Source organism: Echeneis naucrates, chromosome 17, assembly GCF_900963305.1.
Source record: "Echeneis naucrates chromosome 17, fEcheNa1.1, whole genome shotgun sequence".
Lineage (NCBI taxonomy): Eukaryota > Metazoa > Chordata > Actinopteri > Carangiformes > Echeneidae > Echeneis > Echeneis naucrates.
Window position 1 is genome coordinate 17,741,789 of NC_042527.1, and position 25,297 is coordinate 17,767,085.

Here is a 25,297-nt window from a genome sequence, read left to right on the forward strand (position 1 = left end):
GACTGAGCCTGTCCCCTGTAGGGTTAGGGTTAAGGTGGAGGCACTGAGCCTGTCCCCTGTAAGGTTAGGGTTAAGGTGGAGGGACTGAGCCTGTCCTCTGTTAGGGTGGAGGGACTGAGCCTGTCCCCTGTAGGGTGGAGGGTCTGAGTCTGTCCCCTGTTAGGGTTAAGGTGGAGGGACTGAGCCTGTCCTTTGTTAGGGTGGAGGGACTGAGCCTGTCCTCTGTAGGGTGGAGGGACTGAGCCTGTCCCCTGTTAGGGTGGAGGGACTGAGCCTGTCCTCTGTTAGGTTTAAGGTGGAGGCACTGAGCCTGTCCCCTGTTAGGTTTAAGGTTGAGGGACTGAGCCTGTCCTCTGTTAGGGTGGAGGGACTGAGCCTGTCCTCTGTTAGGTTTAAGGTGGAGGGACTGAGCCTGTCCTCTGTTAGGGTGGAGGGACTGAGCTTCCCTGTAGGGTTAAGGTGGAGGGACTGAGCCTGTCCCCTGTTGGATGGAGGGTCTGAGCCCGTCCCCTGTAGGGTGGAGGGACCGAGCCCGTCCCCTGTAGGGTGGAGGGACCGAGCCTGTCCCCTGTTAGGGTTAAGGTGGAGGGGCCGAGCCTGTCCTCTGTTAGGGTGGAGGGACTGTGCTTCCCTGCAGGGTTAGGGTGGAGGGACTGAGTCTGTCCCCTGTAGGGTTAGGGTTAAGGTGGAGGGACTGAGCCTGTCCTCTGTTAGGGTGGAGGGACTGAGCCTGTCCCCTGTCGGATGGAGGGTCTGAGCCCGTCCCCTGTAGGGTGGAGGGACTGAGCCTGTCCTCTGTTAGGTTTAAGGTGGAGGCACTGAGCCTGTCCCCTCTAAGGTTAGGGTTAAGATGGAGGGACTGAGCCTGTCCCCTGTTAGGGTGGAGGGACTGAGCCTGTCCCCTGTAAGGTGGGGGGACTGAGCCTGTCCTCTGTTAGGTTTAAGGTGGAGGGACTGAGCCTGTCCTCTGTAGGGTTAGGGTTAAGGTGGAGGGACTGAGCCTGTCCTCTGTTAGGTTTAAGGTGGAGGGACTGAGCCTGTCCTCTGTTAGGGTGGAGGGACTGAGCTTCCCTGTAGGGTTAAGGTGGAGGGACTGAGCCTGTCCTCTGTTAGGTTTAAGGTGGAGGGACTGAGCCTGTCCTCTGTTAGGGTGGAGGGACTGAGCTTCCCTGTAGGGTTAAGGTGGAGGGACTGAGCCTGTCCTCTGTTAGGGTGGAGGGACTGAGCCTGTCCCCTGTCGGATGGAGGGTCTGAGCCCGTCCCCTGTAGGGTGGAGGGACTGAGCCTGTCCTCTGTTAGGGTGGAGGGACTGAGCTTCCCTGTAGGGTTAAGGTGGAGGGACTGAGCCTGTCCCCTGTTGGATGGAGGGTCTGAGCCCGTCCCCTGTAGGGTGGAGGGACCGAGCCTGTCCCCTGTTAGGGTTAAGGTGGAGGGACCGAGCCCGTCCCCTGTAGGGTGGAGGGACCGAGCCTGTCCCCTGTAGGGTGGAGGGACCGAGCCTGTCCCCTGTAGGGTGGAGGGACTGAGCCTGTCCTCTGTAGTGTTAGGGTTGAGGTGGAGGGACTGAGCCTGTCCCCTGTCAGATGGAGGGACTGAGTCTGTCCCCTGTTAGGGTTAAGGTGGAGGGACTGATCCTGTCCTTTGTTAGGGTGGAGTGACTGAGTCTGTCCCCTGTAGGGTGGAGGGACCGAGCCCGTCCCCTGTTAGGGTTAAGGTGGAGGGACCGAGCCCGTCCCCTGTAGGGTGGAGGGACCGAGCCTGTCCCCTGTAGGGTTAGGGTGGAGGGACTGAGCCTGTCCTCTGTAGTGTTAGGGTTGAGGTGGAGGGACTGAGCCTGTCCCCTGTCAGATGGAGGGACTGAGTCTGTCCCCTGTTAGGGTTAAGGTGGAGGGACTGATCCTGTCCTTTGTTAGGGTGGAGTGACTGAGTCTGTCCCCTGTAGGGTGGAGGGACCGAGCCTGTCCCCTGTTAGGGTGGAGGGACAGAGTCTGTCCCCTGTAGGGTGGAGGGTTAGGGTGTGTGCTGTCTGTTTGTGTCTCTTCGGGGCTGCTGTAAATTATTCAGCAGTGGTGGTTTCTCTCGGGGCGGATGGAAGTAAAAAGCGGAGCGTCTCCCTCTCCACCCTCCGACCCACTCTGAGCCATCAGCAGCTCCCAGCATGCAGTTTGGCGGCATCAATGATTCATCCTTCGATCTTCCTCCTCATCGCTCCCTCTTTCCCACCTTCAGACAGAAGTAACGCAAACACTTCTAAAATTACTGATTGAATTCTCTGAATGTTTGAAGAGAATGAAGTTTTACTCACCTTTTTTTTTTTGGTAGCTCTTCAGAACGAACACAGTTAAACCAATCAAATCTGTTGGTGAACCTAAATCAGTTAGATTTTATCCATCCATGGTGAAGTAAAATATAAACTATGACACAGAATTTATTATTGTAAAATCTTTAATCATTCGTGTCGTCTCTCACTTGTAAATGACTTTGGACGACGTCCAGGATTTTCTGTGTGTGCCAGAGTGGCAGCATGAGACATCGTGCTGCATCTGGGCCAGACTGGGAGTAAACTGGGCCAGAGGAAACGCAAACATGTGGCCCACGTGTTGGCCAGATGCATCACAGAGTGATGAAAAAATATAAATATAGGTCATTATTAAAGGGCTCCCATCTGTGTTTTGGTTCGAGCAACAAAGATGCTTTTGTTAAGCTCAGGCAGAGATTTGAGTTTTGGTGTTTCATCCCTGTCTGTTTTAAAAAGACACTGTGACCTTTCTGTTTTCTTGGCAAAGTGCTGTATGAAATAAAACCATCGTTTTGGACTGAAACATCCAAACCAGTTCAATGAATTATCAGTATATCATATTATTATGGCCAGGCTTTGTTTTGTATCATTTTTAGATATTTAAAGCCCAAACAATGAAAGCTAAATACATAATTAAAATAAACGTGTTCAGAATTTTATTGCTGGGTTTTTTTTTTTTGTTTTTTTTTTTTTAAATCAATCTTGCGTGACAAGCCGGCAAACACGAGTAAGGTAGCACATGTATGACCATGATGCAAGAGGATTTGACTTCTGGGAAGACACAATCTTCTTATTTCACATTCGCTGTGTGTTTGTATGTCTGCCCCCCCCCCCCCCCCCCCCACGTCCCACTGTAATCCTGTGGTCTGCACTGTAATCCACACACACACACGCACGATCAGCATCCGTCCCTGCCAGAAACACAAACTCAGGTCTGATGAAAGAGCCTGTAATCTACCGTGAGAGATCTAACCTTCATCACGGGGAGATAAATTTAAAGGATGACACACACAGCAGGGGAGTCTTGTAAATACACATTCATGTTTATTACCATTTATTATTTACATGAGACTATAGACCATTAGAGTTTTTCACATAGACTTTTCATTTAAAACATTCATATTTTTCCCACAATCCCTTTTTCTTGTCAAAAGAAAAAGTAATTCATATCCAATAGTAACAACTATACAAAGACAGTCTGGTAGGTACAATAATTTACTTAAAAACTGGGTTCATTTTGCTCATTGCAAATCATGTGACGACAAAAACGACAGCTCAAAGTTCCCATCACAATATTTTTTTTTTTTCCTGTGGTCACAAATGACTAGAGCTCATATGTACATGCTAGTGTTGGGAAAAAAAAAAAAAAGAAAAAAAAAAGGCATGCAAATATTTGTCTGATATTTGTACAACTGCCTTCCGAAGATGCATAAGGTTAAAGTTTGTCGTCACCCTTCGTCTACACGTCGTCTACGGAGCTAAACGTTCATCCCAACGTGAAAATAAATAAGTACATTAGCATCAGAAATGACATCATGTGTCTCTGCTTCAGACCCGATGAGGCAGAAGTGTGTTTGTTTGCTTCTGTTGTGTTTCTTCTGAAACTGAACAGACAAAAAAAAAAAGAAAAAAAAGAAAAAGAACATATGATCTTTAAAAAAAAAAACAAAAACAAAACAGTTGAGAATGAATTGATGCAGGACTGGAACAACGTAGAAAAAACAAAGACAAACATGAGAAAAAAAATGATGTAAACAGCAGAACATGTTACTAAAGTGACAAAAAAAAGTCGACAGACGTGGGTGATGATGAACCGAAGCGTGTGCAGGCACCTCATATGGAAATGTAGTTGTAATGTCTTTTTGTTTTTTGATGGTGGTTACAGTACATTCCAGGTTCTTCTAGGAAGTTCTGGTTCCCCGTCGGTCAGCTGGTGCTACTGGGTGGATCCCAACCTCCCCCCCCCCCCCCCCCCTTAGGGAGTCTTGTTTGGTGTGGTGGGGGGTTTCTGAGGTACTGCGTCTTTTTAGGCAGAGGTGGAGGAGAGGACGGAGTCATGCCGGCTCCTCGCCCTCCAGGATGGTCTTCCGGTGTCCCGGCGGCGGAAAGGTGAACCTCCTCTTTGTGCCCTCGCTCCACCTGGGGGAGGAGGAGGGAGAGCGGGCGGCCCAGCGCGAGGGGGGTCTGCGGTTGGCCGGGCGGGCCGGTCTCAGGAAGCAGGAGTCCAGGGGCGGCGCAACCGGAGAGCGAGGCAGGTCCTGCCAATGACAAGGAGCTGTCAGAGAGAGAGGTCGACACAGAGGAGCGCTGATTCTGAACTGAAACGTGAACCAAACAGCAAGAAAAAAGGGCGAGCGGGGGCCAAACGTGTAAAAGGAGCTGCACAAATGAAAAAAATGAATGAAATGTTCCAGAAGAAAAGAAAAAGGATCAGGCACGGTGTAGCTTCAGGCGTGAGTGGACTGATAAAGCAGAAAATCTGGGTGACATTTTTATTTCCTCCATTATAAGATCAGCACTGTATGATATTAACGCACACGTGGTCAAAACTTCAGATCACGTTTTCCAGGATTTGGATTTCAAATCAGCGTCGGTTCATCATTGTTCGTTGCTCCAACTAACTTTGTTGACATGTTTTGAAGAGACGTGTATGATTCTGGTTTTGTTGACTTTCACTGGCTCAACCTTAAACTTTGGGATTATTGAAATCATGTTGAAATGGAACAATGACTAAGTGCAGATATGAGATCTTTCCTCATGTTTTGCTCTTCAAATCAGCAAAAAAAAAATTGCTTGTACTTTTACATCAGTTAAATAGATGTTTCTTTGTAAGGCTGAATTTAGTGGTTGTTTGTATTAATGATGATTTTTATGATCGTTTGTTAAATAACTGTATCAACTGCGTTGAAGACGGGTCCTGTGCCACAGTCTAGTTTCTTTATTTTGGTCTAAATAGACGTCACCTCAACATCTAAGAGCAGTGAAAAAAGCAATCTGTTGACATGGATGCTAAAAAGGGGAAAAAAAGGAAAGATAGCAGGATCAAAAAAATGAAAGTCACAGCCTCCCAGCTAACCTCCAAACCAACACAGAGCTGAAGCTTCACCTGAGCGCACAACAGCCCTGACCTTTATCTTCCAAAAGCAGCTGCGGCTCTTTTAGCCGAGACTGACGCTGTTCGTGCCTCCTGACTTGATGGAGCTTTTTCCTGCTGTGAGTAAGAGATGACAATGAAAACCATCTCCTGACTGTTTTGTGCTACGGCTCAGTTTGAACTTTCCCCTGACAGCTCAGTGCTTCATCACTTCGACGACTCACTCACAGCTGAACAGAGCAAACAAATAAAACCGCTCAACCCCTACTTTAACCCCAAAAGACTAATAACACTGACCAATTTCCAAGTAGAAAATCAGTTTTCTTGGTTCTGATATTTCTGACTTGACCCTTGACTGATATAGAAGAATCCTCACTTTTCTCAAAGTCCATGTTTAGCAGATAAAGGGATTAGTTTTTGCTATAAATATCCATTACTTTAACTCCTGCCGCCGACCTGACACAGGGACATTTGCCACAAAGTTAAACAGAATTCAGCGCAACCAGACACAAACTAAAGCCTCATAACTGAACCATTTAGCTGAATCTGAGCTTTTTTTCCTGTCAGTTTGCATGTTCAAGTGTGTTTGTTTGACGCCGTTAGCCGACGCAGTAGGTGTAAGCTGTTTTATTTTACATCCGAACATGCCTTTGTGTGTTGTGCACAACAACACAGAACAATGCAAACTGAGAAGTTCGTTCCTATTTCTGCTGCGGTTTGCACACAGATTAATGTCTCTGCAACAACAGCGAGCTTTACGCATTTGTCCCCTGGAAGAACAGGAAGAAGTGCAGAAAGAAGGGCATTAGGAAGAGAGTGAAGCGTCTGTGGGTCAGTTTTTTTACCTTCCCCACTCAAAGTGTGACTGAGTGAACGCTCACACTGGGACATCACACCACTGGCCTGATTTATAAATAGTTCATCTCCAGGCATCTGATTTCAGCTGAAGGACTGAGCCCGCAAAGCAACAATCTAGTTCTGCTAAAAATACACAGCAGTCAGGCTTCGTTGGCATGAGAGGATGAGACAGAGAGATGAAAAAAAAAAAAAAAAAAAAAAAAAAAAAAAGTCAGATGGAAGGATGGACCACCTGCAGAGAGTCCCAAAGAACTGGCAGGAAAACAAGTCAAAGATACGGAGGCGAGGCGTCTGCCTTATAACAGACGCCTCCATTCACAAATCATAGTGCACACACCGGAAATACAGTTATTGTTTAATGGGCGACTTGTGGGGTTAATACAAGATTTCCTACGTGATGCTAATACACAGAGTCACACAACACCACAGATCATGCAGCAGTAACGTGTACAGGAAGTCAGTGTGCAGGAGAGAACAGCAACAGATTCACATCAACCCTGACTTCTCTGTGGATGCTTCGGCCTTAAAGGAAAAATCCACCTCAAAACACTTTGACTTAAACCAGGTTTCCTACTGAGGGGCAACTTACAGCGAGGATCAACAACAGTTAAGTTCCATGAAAGAGTTTCTCTTTGGTCTGAACCTCTTCGTCTTTTTGTTTTTTGTTATTTCTTCCTTATCAGCAGACTTCTCTCTAAATGAACTGATGGACCTGCAGTGACCGACTTGTTCACTGCTCTGCGCTGTTTTTCTATATTTGCTAGTGTTGATGACTGAATTTGAAGTTCTTTCTTTTTCTGTTTCTCTGTTTCAGCCTTGCTGTCCGTTTGATCACATTTAACTCACCTCAGACTTCTGAGAAATTATTTTCAAGGCCATTAATTAAATTTATTGAATACGTAATATGTGATAAGTAATTTATATAACTGCAGCGTATTTCTAGAGGATAAATTCTTCAAGGGAACTCATATATATATATTATTGAGTGGGAAATAAAATTACATTTCGGCACCTTATCCCAAAGCAGCGTAAAGTGTATCTCAAGGTGGATTTTTCCTCCAAGCATGCAAAATTTACCAGAATATTCAGTTAATCTCATCCAGGAATTACAGAAAACTTAGAGAGAGGTGAGAACGAACAGGAAGTGATGGGTGTTAGCAGCCGTCTTCACCGGTTAATCGTTAATCGTTTGAAGTTCTGGTTAGTGTGAGAGGAAATGGTGAGGGCGAACTGTAAAGAGGGAGGAAGAAAGAAAGCACCGTGTGGACAGTTAGGTGAAATAAAAGCAAACAAAAACATCACAGTCCATCCAGTCGCACACAAGTCGACAAAGAGAGAAGGAGAGGAGGAGGACCTGGTAGAAACACAACGTTAGAACAATCCAGATGAGGCCCAAAAAGACAACAATCGACCTGCGCTTTTTGTTGGGTTTGCTTTTAAAGGACCATACCACAGATTTTACAGGCTCCATCCAATTGATGCATAATTGCGTGGACACATCCGGTCTATACAGTCTAACCTGTCATCAGTTTCAGTGTTGTTTTCCTGACATCATGTTGTTTTACCCGCTTCATCTTCTGCAACAATATAACTCCGGACTGCAGAACCCAGTCTTCAAATATTCTTACAGCAGTAGACAGAAACATGCTCATTTGTGTTTTATTTTGCTGATTTTCTGGAAATTTCTTTAATATTTGAAAGATGTTGTCTAAAAGTTTGCCGCCTTCATTGATACCAATGCATCCGATTAAATCTAATTCATATCTCTGAAGTTTTTCTTTTATACCATACTGGTGTCAGTTTAATTAAAATCAAATCATCTCAAAATGTATGGTATGGTGTTGGGAAATAGTAGATATGATATATGGTGAATGGACTATAACATGCAAAACTACCAGTATGGTCCTTTAAAGAAACAGATGGTCTACATTTATCAAATAAACTGAGCATGCACACATTAACACAACAAAACAGATGCATGACCATCCACAACTTTTGACACCAGGCCGACGACTTCACACACTGTCACTCTGCTGTCCTGTGAAGCATGCATTAATGAACAGGGTGAGGAGGGGGGGGTCTGCAGGGCGTGAGGTGAGAGGTCCGTGTGGTTGGTGAACCCACCGCCAAAAGGTCGCAGAGGAAGAGGAGGAGGAAAAGGAGCAACTTACATCACGGAGACAAGCAGAGTTAGAGTCCCCAAGGAGTTGTTAGTATGACAGTGTGGTTCTGGATCAGAGCACAGCGGACAGGGAAGAGGAGGAGGAGGAGGAGAAGGGAGAGGTAAAGCCCAGAGGAGAGGAGAGGAGAGGAGAGGAGAGGGGGGAGGAGGGAAGATAGAGCGGGAAATGTTAATCGGTAAAATCAGCCAACAGAGGAAGAGGAGTCACACGATAAGTCTGGCATATCAAAGGGAGCGAGGCAGACACACACCCTTTCACTTTACGCCTGGAAATAAACAGTGTGGTCTGGATACACACAGGCCCGCCATCGGACATTCACCGTGAAGGCCAAAGAGACGACAAACGCTTTCAAGAGCGGCAGCGATAGTTTCATAATCTCTGTTTACTCCGATACGATCAAGAAGATTTCTTGATTTAACAGGTTCAGCCTTCAGATCAGCCAATTCATCATATCACAGAACATCTGATGCTCAAAAAGCAGCCGGGATTCATGGTGAATGGACCGAAGCTGGCTTTGTTGGCCATCTTTGCTGATATTCCCACTTTCTCTGTGTGTGTGTGTGTGTGCGTGTGTGTGTATCCATCCATCCAAAGCATCCGAGCAACAGGAAATTCTGACAAGTAAAATATGAGCCAAATGCAAAACTGACAATACCGGCATGATTAACTACGCTCGCTATCGACTGGAGGAAACACACGCTCCGTTATCATCCATTAAAAAAAATAAAATAAATCACATATCAGACTAATCTCACTCTGCAGGTCAGTGAGCAGCAGCTGGTGAAAACCTGACGTGAGATTATGTTGCTTACTGCGCATGTGATAGTTTTAAATATACAGTCTTCCCCGGGGGGTTTAATCTTTATATTTCACAGCCGTGTTGGTACATTTTTCTCGGTGTTTTCTAGCATCATTTAAACATGAGCAGGAAGATGGTCGGCTCTGTCACTGATTTGTCCCACAGTTCAGCTGAATGGGCGGTTAAAAGGGCCCGACCGGCGTGTCAGAGCGCTGATTTCATCAAGCAAAATTAGCGCTTCTCTGTTTGTTTCTTTGGTTAATCTGAGAGATTTGATCTGGACCCACCACAAATTCAGGTTGGGCCGTGAAATGGAGAGCGCTGATAATGATTAAATACGGTCCACTTAGATCACAGCTGTGAGATCATTAATATCACTCCTGCAGTTGTATTCATGAGTTATGAATCGGTCCGGCCTTGATGATCATTAAAGCACAGAAATAAAAACCAGACTACAAGGAGATCACAACAGCGAAGAGGAAAATACAGAGAAACATGAAGAAGAAGAAGAAGAAGAAGAAGAAGAAACCTTTGAGTCTACATGTAGAGCTGAAGGAAAGCTCAGTGTTACTGAAGAGGGTTTAATATTTGAACATTACCATTGCATCAGTCAGTGATTTCCATCTGAGAAAAAAGCATGAACATTTTAGTCACCTTACACAAAAATAATGCAGCTTTGTTTTCAATCAAACATCCTTTCAAGTTTGTCGTCGACCATTACAAGGGAAATCCGAGGCAAAGTCATAAATATCACTGCGTCATAAAACATGGCCCCCAGATCAAATGCATGATGAAGCGATGGATCCAGTGGGTCTGTATATTTACCTCCATACATCCAGACTGTCCTCTGTCTGAGTCGGCCTGCCTGCTGTTGTCTCTGCTGTGGCTGCTCTGTCCGCCAGTCTGCATCCTCCTCTCCTCCCTAAAGTTCTGCTCCTGCAGCTTCTTGTTGAGGATGCGAGCTGTGTTTTCGGCCAGCGTGTAGCCGGGCGGCGCCGACAAGTCCTGGCGTATGCTCACCACCTCCGGGTTCTTGTCCCCCTGCGTCTCCACGATCAGCTGCACGGGGCTGGGCGAGCGCCCCCGAGCGGGCCGCAAGCACTCCTGCGTGCTTCTGGGGTCTGTAGCGAGGGCCCCGTGAGCAGGGCTGGGGTCGGTGGTGGAGGGAGGGGTGGGCCGAGAGCGGCTGGGGGACTTGTTGAACTTCTGCATGGCGTCGTAGACCACGGGCGTGTGGTCGATGATGTTGAAGAGGCTGGAGAGGCCGTCGTTGATAGTGGTGTGGACGGGGCTGTCGCGAGTGGTGGTGGAGCGGGCCCAGGCGGACTCGTTGTTGCCCTTCTGCGGTGTGGTGGGGGTGGGGGCGCGGCTGGTGTTGGGGAGATCAGTCTTACTGGACGTGGACAGTTTGCGCTGCAGTTTTGGGGAGCCGTACTTTGGTGAACAGCAGGGTCGCTCAAACTTGCTCTGGACCACAGGAGAGTACTGGACCTTCCTCAGACTGCGTGACGGGGACGAGATCGGCGTGCTCCCACCTTTTGGGGTGAGGCAGCGGTGGGGGCTGCTGGTAAGGTTCCTTAGCAGATCTGTCTGCAGACCCACGCTGATGGTCTGGGTGGTCTGAGTGCCCCGCGTGGTGAATCCGTTGGTCTGGCAGGCCGTGTCTCGAACGACAGGCCCTGGCGGAGAGCGGATGGCGTTTCTCACAGAGATGGCCACCTCCTTCATGTCATCACTCATGTTTCTGGAGAGCTGCAGCTCCAGAGAGGATGCGTAGCCCACTGTGGGGCAGATAGGTGATTGATTGGGAGAAGTCCTCAGGCCACCAGCCTCCAGGAGCCCACACGGCCACCTCCCAGGGCCAAATACCTCATCTGGCCCACTGGCTCCCACTCCAGCCTCTCCGCCGCCCCTGGCTTTGGTCCCCTTGGCATACAGGAAGTCTGGGTCTTGGGCAGTAGGCCGCTCAGCTGCCCCAGTTCTGGTGGGGCTGTGGAGGATGTGCACCCCATAGTGCTCCACTCCCACCCCTGTCGCCCCTGCTCCGTTGCCCCTCAGGGGGGACTTGTGGCAGTGCTCAGGGCTGCTCAGGGTGCTGGTGGTCAACGTGGCGCTGGTGGTGAGGAACCAGGAGGCTGGCTGGAATGGATCAGGAACGGGCTCACCTCCCCGTGCCTCCGAGGTTTTGTCTGCCCACGCTTCCAGCGCAGGAGCCGGGCCAGTGGTGGATGACGGGAAGTCCCAGCCCTTGTTGTTGAACTCCTCAATGTACTTGAGGTCGTCCGGGGACAGAGGCGGAGTGACGTCGTCTTGGCCTTGATCACCGTGGCGAGTTTTGTCAGGGAGGAACGGAGAGCTGTCCATTAGCCTCTGGAAGTCGCTCATGGAGCACACAGACTTCGCTCTGGAGAGAACACACACACACCAAACACACTTTAAAAACATCGCAACAAACACCATCTCATCTGCTTTACATCCCCACTGCAGAAAAACAACAGCTCTGTGTTTCTTTGTAAAGCATCTCACTGACTTTTAATGTTTTCAGAGTGAGTTGGATCGCTTTTTCAGCATAAAAGGCATTTTCAGTGATAAAGCTTTGGGGGAAACTCACTGTTACTTCAAGTAACAGCTAAGAGAATCAACAGCCAAAGACGGTTGTGTATGTATGAGCAGCAGAAATGCAGCAGGAGGCTGGATAATTTATTTACTGCCGACATCTATTACAATTCAGCAGCTTTTGGGAGAAATGTTTAGCTCGCCTGCTGCGAACAGATTTTCTGGACTGAATTTGACCTGAAGATTTTTCACCTGAGCAGGCTCCCTCCGCCCATCTCCTCCTCTGGGAACAACGGATCACCTTCTCTCTCTGAAATCTCATTCAGGGCCTGAAACGGAAAGGACAGAGGGTGAGGAAATAATTTATGTGCAACAGCTTCTGGAAAAATACTAGCTTTCCTTTTCAAAGGAGTGGGATTACTTTTAAAAGCCAAACTCATCAAAAGATTTTCAGCTGCCCACAATTTATGCTAAATATTTTACATCTTTTGGATGTTTGCGGTGAATAATTATTTTAGAGTAAATAGTTCTCAACATTCTTGAAAAGTTTTTGATATTCAGAGCTTCTACTAAATGTTCCAGGATCAAACCAAGAGCGTTCGTCTTAGTTTGGTTAGGCAAGTGCAATTTGGTGAAGTAAAAATAAAATGTGAAGAAATGGATCTGTTAAATAATGAAGCTACATCTCACAGCTGCTTTTGTCCTGCTGTGTTACATCCGGTTCTTATTGGCCGGACTGCTTTGATGTAATGAAGGTGTGCTACCTCATTCATGCAGGGGAACTTCTTCTCACTCTCCAGTCTGGAGGGTGGGGGGACCTCCAGGCCGCTGAGAGGGTCCAGAGTCAGTGCGTCCAGGAACAGGTTCTCCGTTGGACCTTTCAGTCTCATGGCGGCCCCCTGGCCCTCCAGCATGGCCTCAGAGTCAGAGTGGGAGCGTGTGGGCGGGGCGAAGACTGGGACGGACGTACAGGGGGAGCGTGGGGAGTGCGGTGACCGGGGGGCGTTGCAGGGAATGTCCTGAGGAGAGAATACACCTCTGAATCCTGAGCTGCCATCTTTGACTTCGATGCCCTCGACGCGCTGGGAGTTCAGCTCTCTCTGCATCTGCACGAAGAATAACGCAAGGGTTTAAATCCAGACTTCAACATACTGCACTTCAGCTAAACGTGGAATGAAGACATAGAAAAATAAAAATAAATAAAAAGTCTCATTCATGGATTTTGTGACAGATATTCTGTCTGTCTATGTTGGGATGTAAGCAGAGTCCAGAAAAGAGCTTCAATTTTTTAAATGAAGGCGAAATGTGTTTCACGTTGTTTGGTACATCGTTGGTGCCACAGAGATGCTCCGGCCTACGAACCATAATCTCCTTTCTCTTTTACAAGACCCAACAATGTTTGGCTTCGAGTGAATCATGCGTGATATCCGTCTTTAATTACGAACCAAGGTAATCCAAGAAAGAGATAGAAGCAACGAGGGCCACAAGTCCAATTTGATATCAAAAACTATAATCTGCATCACATGATTCTTCAACATTTATAGTATAATTCTGGTCATCGGTGGGAGGCTGCTGTCCTGGAGTTAAACCGATTCCTGGATATTTGGGGTTAGATGTAAATAGATGTACTCATTCACCTTCACCCCGACAGCGTGAACGGCTCAGTTGTGTGACTTGCGCTTTGTAGTTTGCTGCAACATTACTGAATAATGCATCTCTGCTTCCTGCTGAGTGTGACTTCATTCAGCAGTTTTCTTTTTCTTTTTTTTTTTTCTTTTAGTCTGAGTTGGTAAACGTGAGAAAGTCTATTGTTTTACATGTCGAGACTCTCACACTCACGTCATATAAACCAGTGCACGTTCACATTTCCTGCTCTGATCATCGGGTACAAACTGGGTGAGACGCAACAGAAGATAATGACCGTGTCACTGTTCCTCTCACATCTGATCAAAACACACAACTGGACATTAAAATCATATTTGTTTGGCCTCAGCAACTCTCATAATGATATTAAACGAAACGCAGAAAATCTGGCGCTAATATGATAAAACAGTGAATCAGCCATTGAAGGCTTTACTGCTTCCCTGCTCTGTTCGTATCAGCCCCACACTGAGGCCCACTCAGTATCTGCTCCAGAGCTTTTCTTCTCGTCCAAACACGGTTCAATCCTCCTCACTCGATGAAGTTAGTTGTGAAATTGTCACGGCTCAGATTTACACTTTTCGGAGCGCTTTCTGGACTTTTCCTCCACATTGGCTGGGAAACACAGAAGCAGGCCAATGGCTCTCGTGTTGATACTGTTTTGTTGGCGTCTGTCTCCCATGTCAGCTTTGACACTTTTTAAACCAGCATGACCGAGTCGTCCTCCGTCCTTTCCTTACCCTCTCCATCTTGCGGTGGAGCTCTCTCATGCTGCCGTCCCACTCTTGACGCTCACGGTCGAATCGCTCCAGGAGCTCTGCTCTCTCACGACTCCACCTCTTCTCCCCGTGCTGCAGCTTCCAGCGGAGGTCCAGGGAGGTGCTGTGGCTCTCGGCCAGCAGGCGCCGGTGCTCCTCTCGCTCCTGCTTTAAGCCAAATTCAGGGTCTTCGGCAGGTTCTCCTTCGCCGCCCTGTGCCTCCCCTCGCACGTTGCCTCTTGCCTCCTCCTCCAGCTGGACACAGAGCAAAGGCACAAAGATGTTGACCTGATTAGTCTATCAGTGAAGTATAACACAGAATGACATATTATCAGGGCCAATATTTGTGTGACTGGAACAACAGTTTGGACTAAAGATCGCAAAGACTAATCAGTGTAGATTTAAAAAGTTTATTCTATTTGTCTATTTTCAGCAAAAAGAATTTCATTGTACAGGGAAAGTGTTTCTTCACTGTACAGATGACATGAAACACTTTGAATCTTCAGACAGGCTCTTCAACCCACAATGCAAACTCTGCAGAGTCTGCAGAACAGAAGCAGTGTGAAGAGCAAGTCAAGGCCGCCTTCAAACATCATCTTACATAACTCCCATCCACAAATCAGGAGCCTTAAAACTGTCTGATTACACGCCGGAGAGGGTGGCATGTACAGTTATAGCTGTCGACTGAACACTGAGAGCCGAGATGTAAGACATTATAAATATAGAAGGTTATTTGAGGGTGTGAAACACGAGACTGACTGAGAAATGACACCAACATCTGGTTATGGCGATTAAAAATAAAAACAATCGCTACTTTTACCCACATCAAAATACACAGATGAGGGCAATTCCCAGCTCTGCTCTGCTCTGCTGGGCTGCGTAAACAGCCTATTTGGGGCATGTTTTGGAAGTCTTAATCAGCACTGAGGACGCTGGAGCAAGAAAAGGAGTCAGCCTGTTATTATCAGAAGAAAGTAAGTAAATTAGTTCTCATCGAAGCCGTGAGCGACCTTTGCTATGAACCATGTTAGAGCTCGACAGATTAAAAGCATCAGAGATAAAGAGATAATCTTCCTCCCATAACTCAGACCTCTTAATTGGATCCCAAAGCTGCAGTTTCCTTTTATATCAGATACATGGGGGTTGGGGGGGACTCTGGTCTGACCCGAGCAGTCAAGAAGCAACATGTTCGGCATCCTCACACTGATCGTCCATCTGTACTCCAAAATACACTCAGTATCTACATACCGCCATGACACTTCTTCCAGACTCACGTTGTCCAATATCAACATGCATATGCTGGGAATATTTTTCTCACCACACAGAGGCTCAATATCAGAAATCCCACTAAACCCTCTTTTCTGGGATATTAGAGCACAGTTTTACTTACATGCAACTAATGAATTGGTAAATGACAGATTTTGAAAAAACACATGAACAGCTTTCAATTGGACTGTCTCGCTTTTCTGTAAATCAAACTTATGTTATCAGTAAGATTTAAGGAGGCTGTAGTGGTATAAAACTCAAACTGTGCCGCTGAACGAACGAGCTGCATTTTCTCTGCAGGGCTGTGAATGCCGGGTTCACACAGATCCTGTGTAAAAATGCATGAGTATCATTTATTCATTTCAAGTCGACTGTTGTGTTGACTCACAGCGTCTGTGCTGTCACATCAAGCTCCAGAAAAAAATAAAACAAAAACAAAACAGAAACAACAAAGCAAGAACAATGTCGGGTCGCCCACTGAAGTTCAAACAGGCTTAACTTTTGCTGAAAACACATTTCAACGCCGTCTGATTGAGCCGCGGTCATTGACTGGTTATAAAAACGGACATAAACTCCAGCCCTGAAAAATGTATTTAATGACCGTCACAGGGCGACTTCACTGGTTATAAAAAGAATTGAAGTCTATAGGAAAATGGCCCTACTGGTCACTTGTTGCTGTTTGTTGGGTGCTTCTGTTTCAAAAAACAAAAAACAAACAAACAAACAAAAAAACATGTTGATGGCCAGATTAGAAATTTGAAATAGCAGCTCACAAACCGATGGGCAGCTTCACAATTGGTTGGCCCTTGGTTTTATCCCTTGATGTTGTGTTAATGTTTTAATTTGAGGCAGAAGGTGAACAGGCTTTTATTACAACTGCAAACCGAAATATTTCTGATAAAGACAAGCAGCCATTGTTCATGACGAGTGGGATCAGCTTTCATGCGCTCAAAGCTGCTGAGGTGTAGATAGTTTGTTCCCAATCTGTGAAGTATTTACACAGTACAGGAAGAAAAATAGGCAGCTCATTATTGTTTTATTGGATGCTAATCGTTCAATTTAATGTTTGACAAATGAGTCACAACTTTGAGCTCTTATTCATCTTGTAATTACATCCTTAAAACGACAGCTCAGTCTGAGGATGGAGGTAAAATTACAGGTAAAGAATGAGGTTAAGCTGATTTTGCCGTTGTTTGGATTTAGATTGTTTACTGTTGTCTTGCTGCTTATCGACTGCACTGTTACGTTCCTACACCAGATTGTGCTCCGTCCCTGTAAAGGTTGGCGCTGGGACGCCATCTGTACCTGAGCAACCTGGCACTTCATCTCTGCCCACTTGACCTCCCAGGCGGCTTTGTCATTGGCATAGGACTGCTGCAGTTGCCATCGCCGCGTCTCCTCCTCATGCAGCTCCTCCCGAAACTCCTCCAGCAGCGTCCGCAGGGCCTGGAGGACCCGGCGGTTTTCCCCGAGCTGCCAGGAGAAGGGCCACACAAAGCAGTCAGTGCAGGAAAGGTCAGCCAACACACATCCACACACAGCAAGTCTCTCCTCATCCTGATATTTGTGTTGAGCTTGTCCTCAGTTTTTATCTGTGTCCTTTGCTTTGTTTGTCTTTAAAGCTCTGAACCTGCTTTGTAAGTGCTTTGTAAATCAATTTGACTTGAACTTCCTGACTCCCATCTGCCTCCTGCTCTGCTTGTCCTGTCCCATCCATCCCATCCTCAGCTCCTGGCTGAGAACAAAACATGCATGCAGCAAAAGCCAAGTGATGCTGCTGAAGAGCAACACGCAGGGCAACTACAGTTTCATTCTGATTAATTTTAGGCCGATTATGTTGCAGGCAGTTCCAAGATATTTCAACAGAGGTGGACAGAGTACATGACTTGAGTCATGACCTGAGTAAAAGTACAGATACTCCTTTGTCAAATATTACTCCAGTACACATAAAGTAACTTAAGTAAAAGTACAAAAGAAACCCAAAAACCTCAGGAAACACAGGAAAGGAAAGTGGCTTTAATGTCATTATACAATAAACATCCAGGACCTCTGGGAGTCTGGTCTGCTGGTTTAGCTGTGTGTTACCTCGTGTTGCTGTCTCTGCTATTCACCTTGATTAATAGGCATGCCTCCATAGAGCTGAATAATTACTCTAAATATTATTAATCAAAATAAGTGCAGAAAATATGCGACAGCCGAATAAAGCTTTGTGCTACAGAGATTCTCCACTCTGAAAACCATGAAGCAACACGTGAAGGAAGAAATCTCTCTCTATATATAGATGTATGTGTGCCCTCCAGTAGTGTAGAAGTCATGAATAAAACAGAGAACCTCTCACATTGCTTGAGAGCACAAGTAAGAAATACTGACAATGCAGTAAAAAAATAAATAAATAAATCCAAGCTGGTGTGTAAATAAAAGTAAATATCAGATTGATGTGGGTATCAATTAGATTTCCTTTAATTCTGTTTCAGTTATGACACAAGAGCAAAGGAGAGTCTGCTTATTTAAACTGAATGATATGAGTGCCCCTCCATTATAATAATAATAATAATAACAATAATATTAATGAGTAATTAGAAGACGATATAATCACATTAAAAGCCGACATGTAATTTAACAAACGTGGATCAGAGGGCGCGCAGATTAATAAAAAGAGGAGACTCATCCATGTGATCCTCTGGGTCACTGATCTGAACGGCTTCATCACTTAAAATTGTTTCTCTCAATATTTCAAATTTATTTTTGGGCCTGTTCACATTGTGAATTATTAAAACCAGCAATAAGTCAGTGATCAGATTTATTCTAATACACCGAGGAACGCTCACAACCACTGTGGGGAAAAACCTCTTATCTCTGACTGAGAGTATTTAAGCAGGCCTCAGCACCTCAGCAGTATCAGACAGAGGCACTTTTGGGATGATTGGATCAGGATTTTTCCTCAGCAATTTGTCCCTAAATTCTCTCCAAGACCTCTTGAATGGTTGATTTAACAAACCATCATCTTGCTCCGGTTTCAGCAACGATCATGTGGTCATGTGTGAGAATGCTCACAAAAGCAAGTCTGCATTTCTGCTCTCCCGCATTAAGCTTAACGTCGTCTACGGGGAAGGCTGGTTTTAAAAAGAAACTGCTCGGACTACAGCAACAATGTCAGATCGCTGTGCAAACCATTTTTATGATGTTGAGGAAAAATCAAAACACAAGACGAGGTAGAGCACTTAGAGCTGTTCAATAATGCATCCAGCCCAAAATTCTTTACTTTGACAGAAAACAAAGCGGCCGACAGACGTACTGAAAGCCGATCTCAACACATACAACGTCTCGGCAGCCTCAACAGGAAACACGGCTCTTTTTTGTCTTTTTAGACTGCCTGTAGTCTAAATGGATATCTGGGTCAATCATCCCCAAACGGCTCCATTGAAAACCTGCCAAGGCCTGTCATTGGTGCACAATGAAAACGAAAGAGAAACAACGGATGTCCAAATCCAAACTGAGTAAACAAATGAGAAGGTTATGACATAATTTCTTTACACTACAAGTTATTATTAAGTAATTAAGTAATTCAGAATTATAAAATAACAATAGTTTATTGAAGTTTATTGAAATAGACCCTTAAATATTGGTTTCTTAATTGGAATTGGTTTTGGTAAAAAGCATTGTTGATGACCTACAGAGTGAAGTGAAGGCTGTGAAGTAAATGTTCGGGTACCTGTCTCTGATGCTGCAGGTGCTGATCAGGCGACGGCAGAGGGATGATGGGCCCCGGATCCGGTCCCTCCCCTGGAGTTTGTGGTAAACACAGTCTGTCGTCTCGATCCGACTCTCCCTCCACCTGCTCCGTTATCGCTCCCAGCTCTGGGATGCCCTCCAACTTCTCAAACTGGAACAGACGATACAGCCATAAAAAGCTGCGCTTGAAATCGTGTACCAACACATTGTGTTCCACGCACAGTCAGCGAGCCTATCCCAGCATGCATTGGGTAAAAGGCAGAGACGATGAATCTTTTAATGGTCCATCACAGAGCTTGTCCATAAGGGATGGCTCGTTTTCACAGAGACCTATAAAACCGATGGCTGAACAGGTGCCATTCAAAGGTTTCTTTCACTCTTAGAAAAAGAAATTCACCTCAGAAAACTTTGAGCTGCTCGGATTCAGCCTTTCAGTATTTTCAGCTTTCCTGTCCAAACTGCTGATGTATCAGGACTGAATCAACCACATTCAGTTGGAACTCAACCCAGGATGAAATAAAGCAGCACGGCATGAAATTGTAATTATAACAGGACTGATGGGATTTGTGCTTATGACAACCATAAAATAAACTGTGAGAGAAATCATATCCAGCACAACTGAGAAAAGATCCTGAAACACAGAAACTCTGTGTCCATCAATGGAAAAATCCCCAGCATCCAAACTGCTCTGGGAACTCTGGGGAAGTCTGAGGAAACACAACAGCAAAACACAAATCTCAAAAATTACAAGTTTAGTCAACACAGAAGCCTGAGGGGAAAACATAAAAAAGTGACGCGTGCATTCAATCAACGAAAAACGGAGTTGCTGGATCACGGAGGGAGGATTTACTGCAGGAGCAGTTTACACTCCATTCGTCTTAGCTAGCTGTTCCTGGCAAACTGGTAACGGAATAAATCCACAATTTTTTCAATTCCAACATCTGAGGCCAAAGAGTGATTTTTTATTTTTTTAAATAAACCAAAAAGAAGAATAAGATGTTTATTTATCTTTCAATATCAAATCATCATCTATGAAAATCAAACCTGGGAAGCAACAACCATGTGAACACAAAGTGAGAAGTTCATCCACACAACAGTGAGTTCACGGCAGAAAGACGCACAACTGATGTGACAGATAAACATTTTAAGCTACAGAAGAACTAAAGACAGAAACAGCAGTAAAGACTGAATGACATTTAATATGTAATATCTCTCAAGTTTTTATTCATCTTATTAATTTCTTCACAACTTCAGTTTTCTCCTTTTTGTCAGAGTGTTCCTATTCTGCTTGCTGATGGATTGATTGATTTTTGATTTTTTTTTTTTTTTTTTTACCTTCATCCAACCCAACTCTTCAAGCCTCCGACCCACCTCTTGTCGCGCCGCCTCCCCCTCGGAGTCGTCTTTGCGGCTGAGCCTCCAGTGCATAAGGATCCACCTGAGCTTCATGTAGAAGATGATGGTGTTGCGTCTGAAGAGGCGGACCTCTTGCTGCAGCAGAGACCTCTCCTGAGCCCAGGTGACGTCATGACTCTGAAGGCCCTGCAGCTCCAGACCTCCACGCTTGGCCTCCAAACGCAGGAGCTCATCGTCCTGAGGTGACAAAGTTCAGGGGAGAAACTGAACAATGTAGCTTCAGTCAAGAGCTGTTTGCCATTCATGCCCTGGATTATAAAACTAATGCAATAATTATTACTTTAGCTCCCCTTTACCAAAAACTGCATGATTGAATTTGTCTGATATACAGTTATTGTATTATTAACCATCAGGTCCAGTAACATCCCAAACTTCAAACATTTAGTTCGGCTGAGAAAACTGAAGGAACCATGATCAAGTTATTGAAAGTGATCTTTTATTTTACATAATTCTTTGTAAGAGTAATCTCTTTGTAATCTCTTTGTAAGATCAGTTATATTTTCATGTTTTTGTCAGGCTGGAAGAACAAAGCGTTGTTTTTACGGAAACTGAAGCTGAAACCCAAAACTTTCCTCCCTCCCAAGTGTTGGGCTTAATTAAGAGTGTGATAGCAGAGCTGGTGAGGTGTGATACTGCTGCCTTTATGTTCACGGTGATAATCTGAAGGAGCTGAAACGTGGAGAGACGAACTGCGTTGTTGTACCTGAGGCAGAGAAACGGCAGCCTCCCGCTCCTCCGTCGTTGCTCTCAGCCTCCGTTCGTGATCCAGACGAAACTGGATGTCAGAAGCCGGCGTGTCCCGGAGCTGGACCCACAACAGCACAGTCCACAGTTACTTTAGCAGCACTTTGGTTGACTTACACACACACACACACAACACAAACTGGGATTTGTGTGTGGTATAATTATACTTTCTTCTATTTGCTTTATTTAATTTCTGCAGCTAAACAAACAAACAAACAAAAAAAAAATTTCAAGAGGCAGGAATGGAAAACCCCAAAATGAGATTTGGCCTTTTCACAAGTAGAAATTCATTAGAACTACGTCTCGTGATCAATATTTAATGCTGCCCATTTTCTGGCTGGACTAACTATTTGTTCATCTCCCAACATCAAAGTGGTGCCTGACATTTTGGGAAAAAAGCTTGCTCACTATTTTGCCGAGGGTTAAATGAAAAGGTTGATAGCTCTCTCATGTCTGTATATTAAATACATAAGTGTAGTGTGTCCCTTTTTAGCATTGAGGCTGGAAACAAATGCAACACCTGATGTGGCTTGATCCAAAGGCCGGGCTTCTAAAGTTTACTAATGATTTTCGTAAAGTTTAAATAAATCATTTCCCTGTGGGTTATGTGATTTTTATGTCAAAGGCAGCATTAACTTCCTGGAGTCCCTGAACTCGGCCTCCTGCTGAAGACACACAAGAAATGGCCAACTGGGATTTTATTGTATGGATTAAATTGTAATGAGCTTTCGGGGCGCTGCACGCTGGATTCTGCGGACAGAGCTGAGTAAGATGTTTTTAGGTTTGTATGCTAAGCTAAGCTAACTGTGGTTCTGCTTCATGTTCAATCTATTCACTGTTTTCATCCGGTTCTTAACAAGGAAGCAAAGAGGCACGTTTCCCAAAACGTAGAATGATTTCATTTGGTCAGCTGCTACCTTCTCTGGATGGAGACAATAAACTGTATATTTTATTTTTTTAAATGATGAGTTTACTTGGCTGTGACTGTGTTACTGTGGTGAGACATCTGAAGCATTGACTTTGTGTCATCTAAAAAAAATGATTCATAGAATGAAAATAAAACATGGTTAATATGCTCTTAGTTGTCTTGTAGCCAGTATTAGCTCCAAAAATGCATGTAATTAATGGAAAACCAGATCACTGAAGTAGGAGTTTAACAGATGTCAGCTTTGATAGTTTTTACAGGTGATAAAATGCTCAAAGGGAAATGAGATGCGCATGTTTATGGCATTGAATGTAATGATACTTATTTAAAAATAAAAAATAAAAAAAAGAGGTGCAGAGTCACAGTTGTGACGTTTCTGCAGCTTCTCTTTGCTGCGCCGGGACTTTCCTGCACTCTCCAACAGTAAGTTGAGCTGTTCAGTGTGCACTGACCCTCGATCACCACTTTGTCCAATGTCAAATGCAAATCTCACAGGCCGACAGTGCTGCACTTATCCCACCACTTCCTAGCTGCTCTCCCATTCATTAACTACACTGTGGCAGAAAGCAAAAAGGAATCCACACCAATCTGCCCCCTGTTGCATCACCGCTGCCAGCGTTCTGCATCACTTAACGGTGGGCAGCTTCTCTACAAGACAAGAATGAGGCAGCAATTATGAATCACAGTGTCCTGCAATTACACGGCTGGTTTATGAAAAAACCGAGTCACTGGATGGTTTAACGGACCTGAAGCAACGTTGCTTTTCTGTGTGTGTCTTTGCGTGTTTGTGTGAGACGCTATAATACGGTGTGTTGAGTCACTTGTCACGGGCATCACTACAAACTGAGACATCAGCTGTAACGGCTAGGTGACGAATCTGCAGCTAATCATAGCTGCTGTTTTTATGCAAAATGTCAAATATTATCCATCTAGAGATATAAACAAAGTCATTCACAGATTAACTGAAAAATAAAAAACAAAACAAAACAATAATTTGTTTTCCACACACCAATTGACAAAGTTTCCAAATTCCAAACACTCGCTGCACTCTGAAGTACAATGCAATCAACTTCAAAAGAAGTAAACCACTCACAAATGCCCAGGGGCTCATGGCACAAATTGAAGAAAGAAAGAAAGAAAAAAAAAAAAAAAGCGGGAGGAAAGTGCCAAATTAAAGCTGAAAATAAACTTTAGTGGCTGTGGGAGTGGATATTTAGTGTGACGGTAGAGTGAGTGAATGAAGTGAGATCGTGTTCAGCATCAAAAAGTGACTGTGGCTGGAGTCATTAGACATGCTGGACTGAGTGGCCTTCTCATATCAAGGAAACTAAGTGAACACTTCAAAATCAGTTGATAGTTTATGTCGTAAAAAAAAAAAAAAAAAAAAAACACTGGCTGATTATCATTTTCTGAAACTGTAAAAACAAACAAACTCTAAATGTGGCAAGTCAAACTTCTCACATTTGAACGATACCTGTTACAAACAAACACTCCAAAAATAAACCCCTGAATACTGATTCTGGGATGCACCGATTCTTTCCGCTGCATCAGTTATGGACCAGATGTGAAGGTGCCATGATAAAAAAAAATAATCAGCTACATTCAGGCCTGAACGGGGGTCAACGAGCTGAGCTCTTATCGGATCGATGCTGGAAGAGGGAAAGTCGGATGGGTGGAGTACGCATGCGTCAGTATGTTCAGTTAGTTTTTGGGGGTTGATTTTTGGAGTGTCCATTCAGCCTGTGGAGCTGCATTTTAATGCTCTGCAGTTGAGAAATTGATGTGACTTTGGTTTGAGGGATCCAGATTACTGCTTTCGACTCTACACACAGTGGAGCCATCGTTAACTCAGTCCCACAGGTGGAAGGGGAGATGGAGGAGGGAGGAGGCACTGACCTCTGCTCTTAAAGCCAGGGGCCTGTGGTACCTAGTGAATCCCGTGGCTCCCCTGCTCTGGGCCTGGCCCCCACCCTGGCTCTGGCTCTGCGGCTCCACGCCTCGCTCCTGTCCTAGACGCCACTCCAGCTCATCCCTCTGACCGGACTGTGAGTGACGTGGGGTGGGAAAGGGGAACGAAAGGGGGGGGGGGGGGGGTGGCGAGCGTGGACGATGGGTGTGAAGGGTTAAGGGGATGGAGGGGGGTGGACGGGTGTAGGGAGTCGTGGTGGTGGTGTCGGGGAGAGATGTGTGAGGTGGATTGTGGACAAAACAGACAGGAGATAACAAACGGGTTGAGGGGGACGAGGAAAGAAAGTGGACGGGAAAAGAAACAAAAATAAAACAGAGAATGGGTAAAGAATATAAGCTGAGCCGGGAAAAAGAAATCAACTAACAGACTACACGGTGTGGAGAGGAACAAACGGACTAGAGTACGAAGAAAAGCGCGAAGAGAAAGACCAACTTAAACATGACGGCGTATGAGAGAGATGAGAAGAGAACGAGAATGAGGATGAACAAAATCATGGGCTGAAACATCTGACGGGAACACAAAGAGGAACAAAGAGAGGGAATCGGGGGGGAAAAGAATGCAAAACACTTGTTATGAAGCGCATGCAATGAGGGATACATGAGTCCAAACCAACAGCTGAGAGATACCACAGCAAACTGCAGAGCGGGAGCTAGCACGCTAAAGGTTTCCAACACATGCCCGTGCACAGCCGTGTGTGTCGTAGCAGCAGGTAACTAAAGAAAGGTTGAACCTTGAGCCTGCATTTTGCACATTGTTTTTTTTTTTTTTTTTTTTTCAGACATTACAGCATTTAAAATACACTGGAGGCATTTTCAGTGGAGCTTGAAGCTAGCGCTGTGCTAGCCGCGGCCCTTTGCAGCAGACTCTGTCCAGCTAACAGGAAGTTCACACAACCACGGCAAAGAAGAACACAAACGTGTTTAACATTCACCAAAGGAAAAAGAAATAAATTAAATTCTGATGTTTTCTCCCTCAATTTTTTTAATTTTCTGTCTTCTAATTCTGAGAAACTATTATCTATATGTTTGATACTTTTTTTCTCATAATTACAAGATCT

At 45.2% G+C, this 25,297-nt stretch overlaps 1 protein-coding gene across 4 annotated transcripts in view; it reads right to left on the bottom strand.

The window, feature by feature from the left end:
* Positions 1-4,420: 4,420 nt before the first annotated feature.
* mtcl1 (microtubule crosslinking factor 1) overlaps positions 4,421-25,297 on the bottom strand; it is a 50,915-nt gene continuing 30,038 nt past the window's right edge. Inside the window, exons 6-17 of one of the 4 annotated variants that reach the window (XR_003841925.1) lie at positions 24,168-24,314; positions 21,306-21,407; positions 20,558-20,779; positions 19,167-19,337; positions 16,760-16,927; positions 14,171-14,443; positions 12,554-12,895; positions 12,042-12,118; positions 10,059-11,637; positions 9,833-9,857; positions 6,239-6,371; positions 4,447-4,557 (exon numbers count right to left, since the gene is read on the bottom strand). Coding sequence is in view for 2 of the 4 variants with exons in the window: in XM_029524595.1 (XP_029380455.1) it covers positions 9,840-9,857; positions 10,059-11,637; positions 12,042-12,118; positions 12,554-12,895; positions 14,171-14,443; positions 16,760-16,927; positions 19,167-19,337; positions 20,558-20,779; positions 21,306-21,407; positions 24,168-24,314 (3,099 nt within the window). In the remaining 2 variants the exon portion in view is untranslated. Of the gene's footprint in view, positions 4,558-6,238; positions 6,375-9,832; positions 9,858-10,058; positions 11,638-12,041; positions 12,119-12,553; positions 12,896-14,170; positions 14,444-16,759; positions 16,928-19,166; positions 19,338-20,557; positions 20,780-21,305; positions 21,408-24,167; positions 24,315-25,297 lie in introns of all 4 variants that reach the window. The other 3 variants (XR_003841926.1, XM_029524595.1, XM_029524596.1) reach the window with 3 other exon arrangements.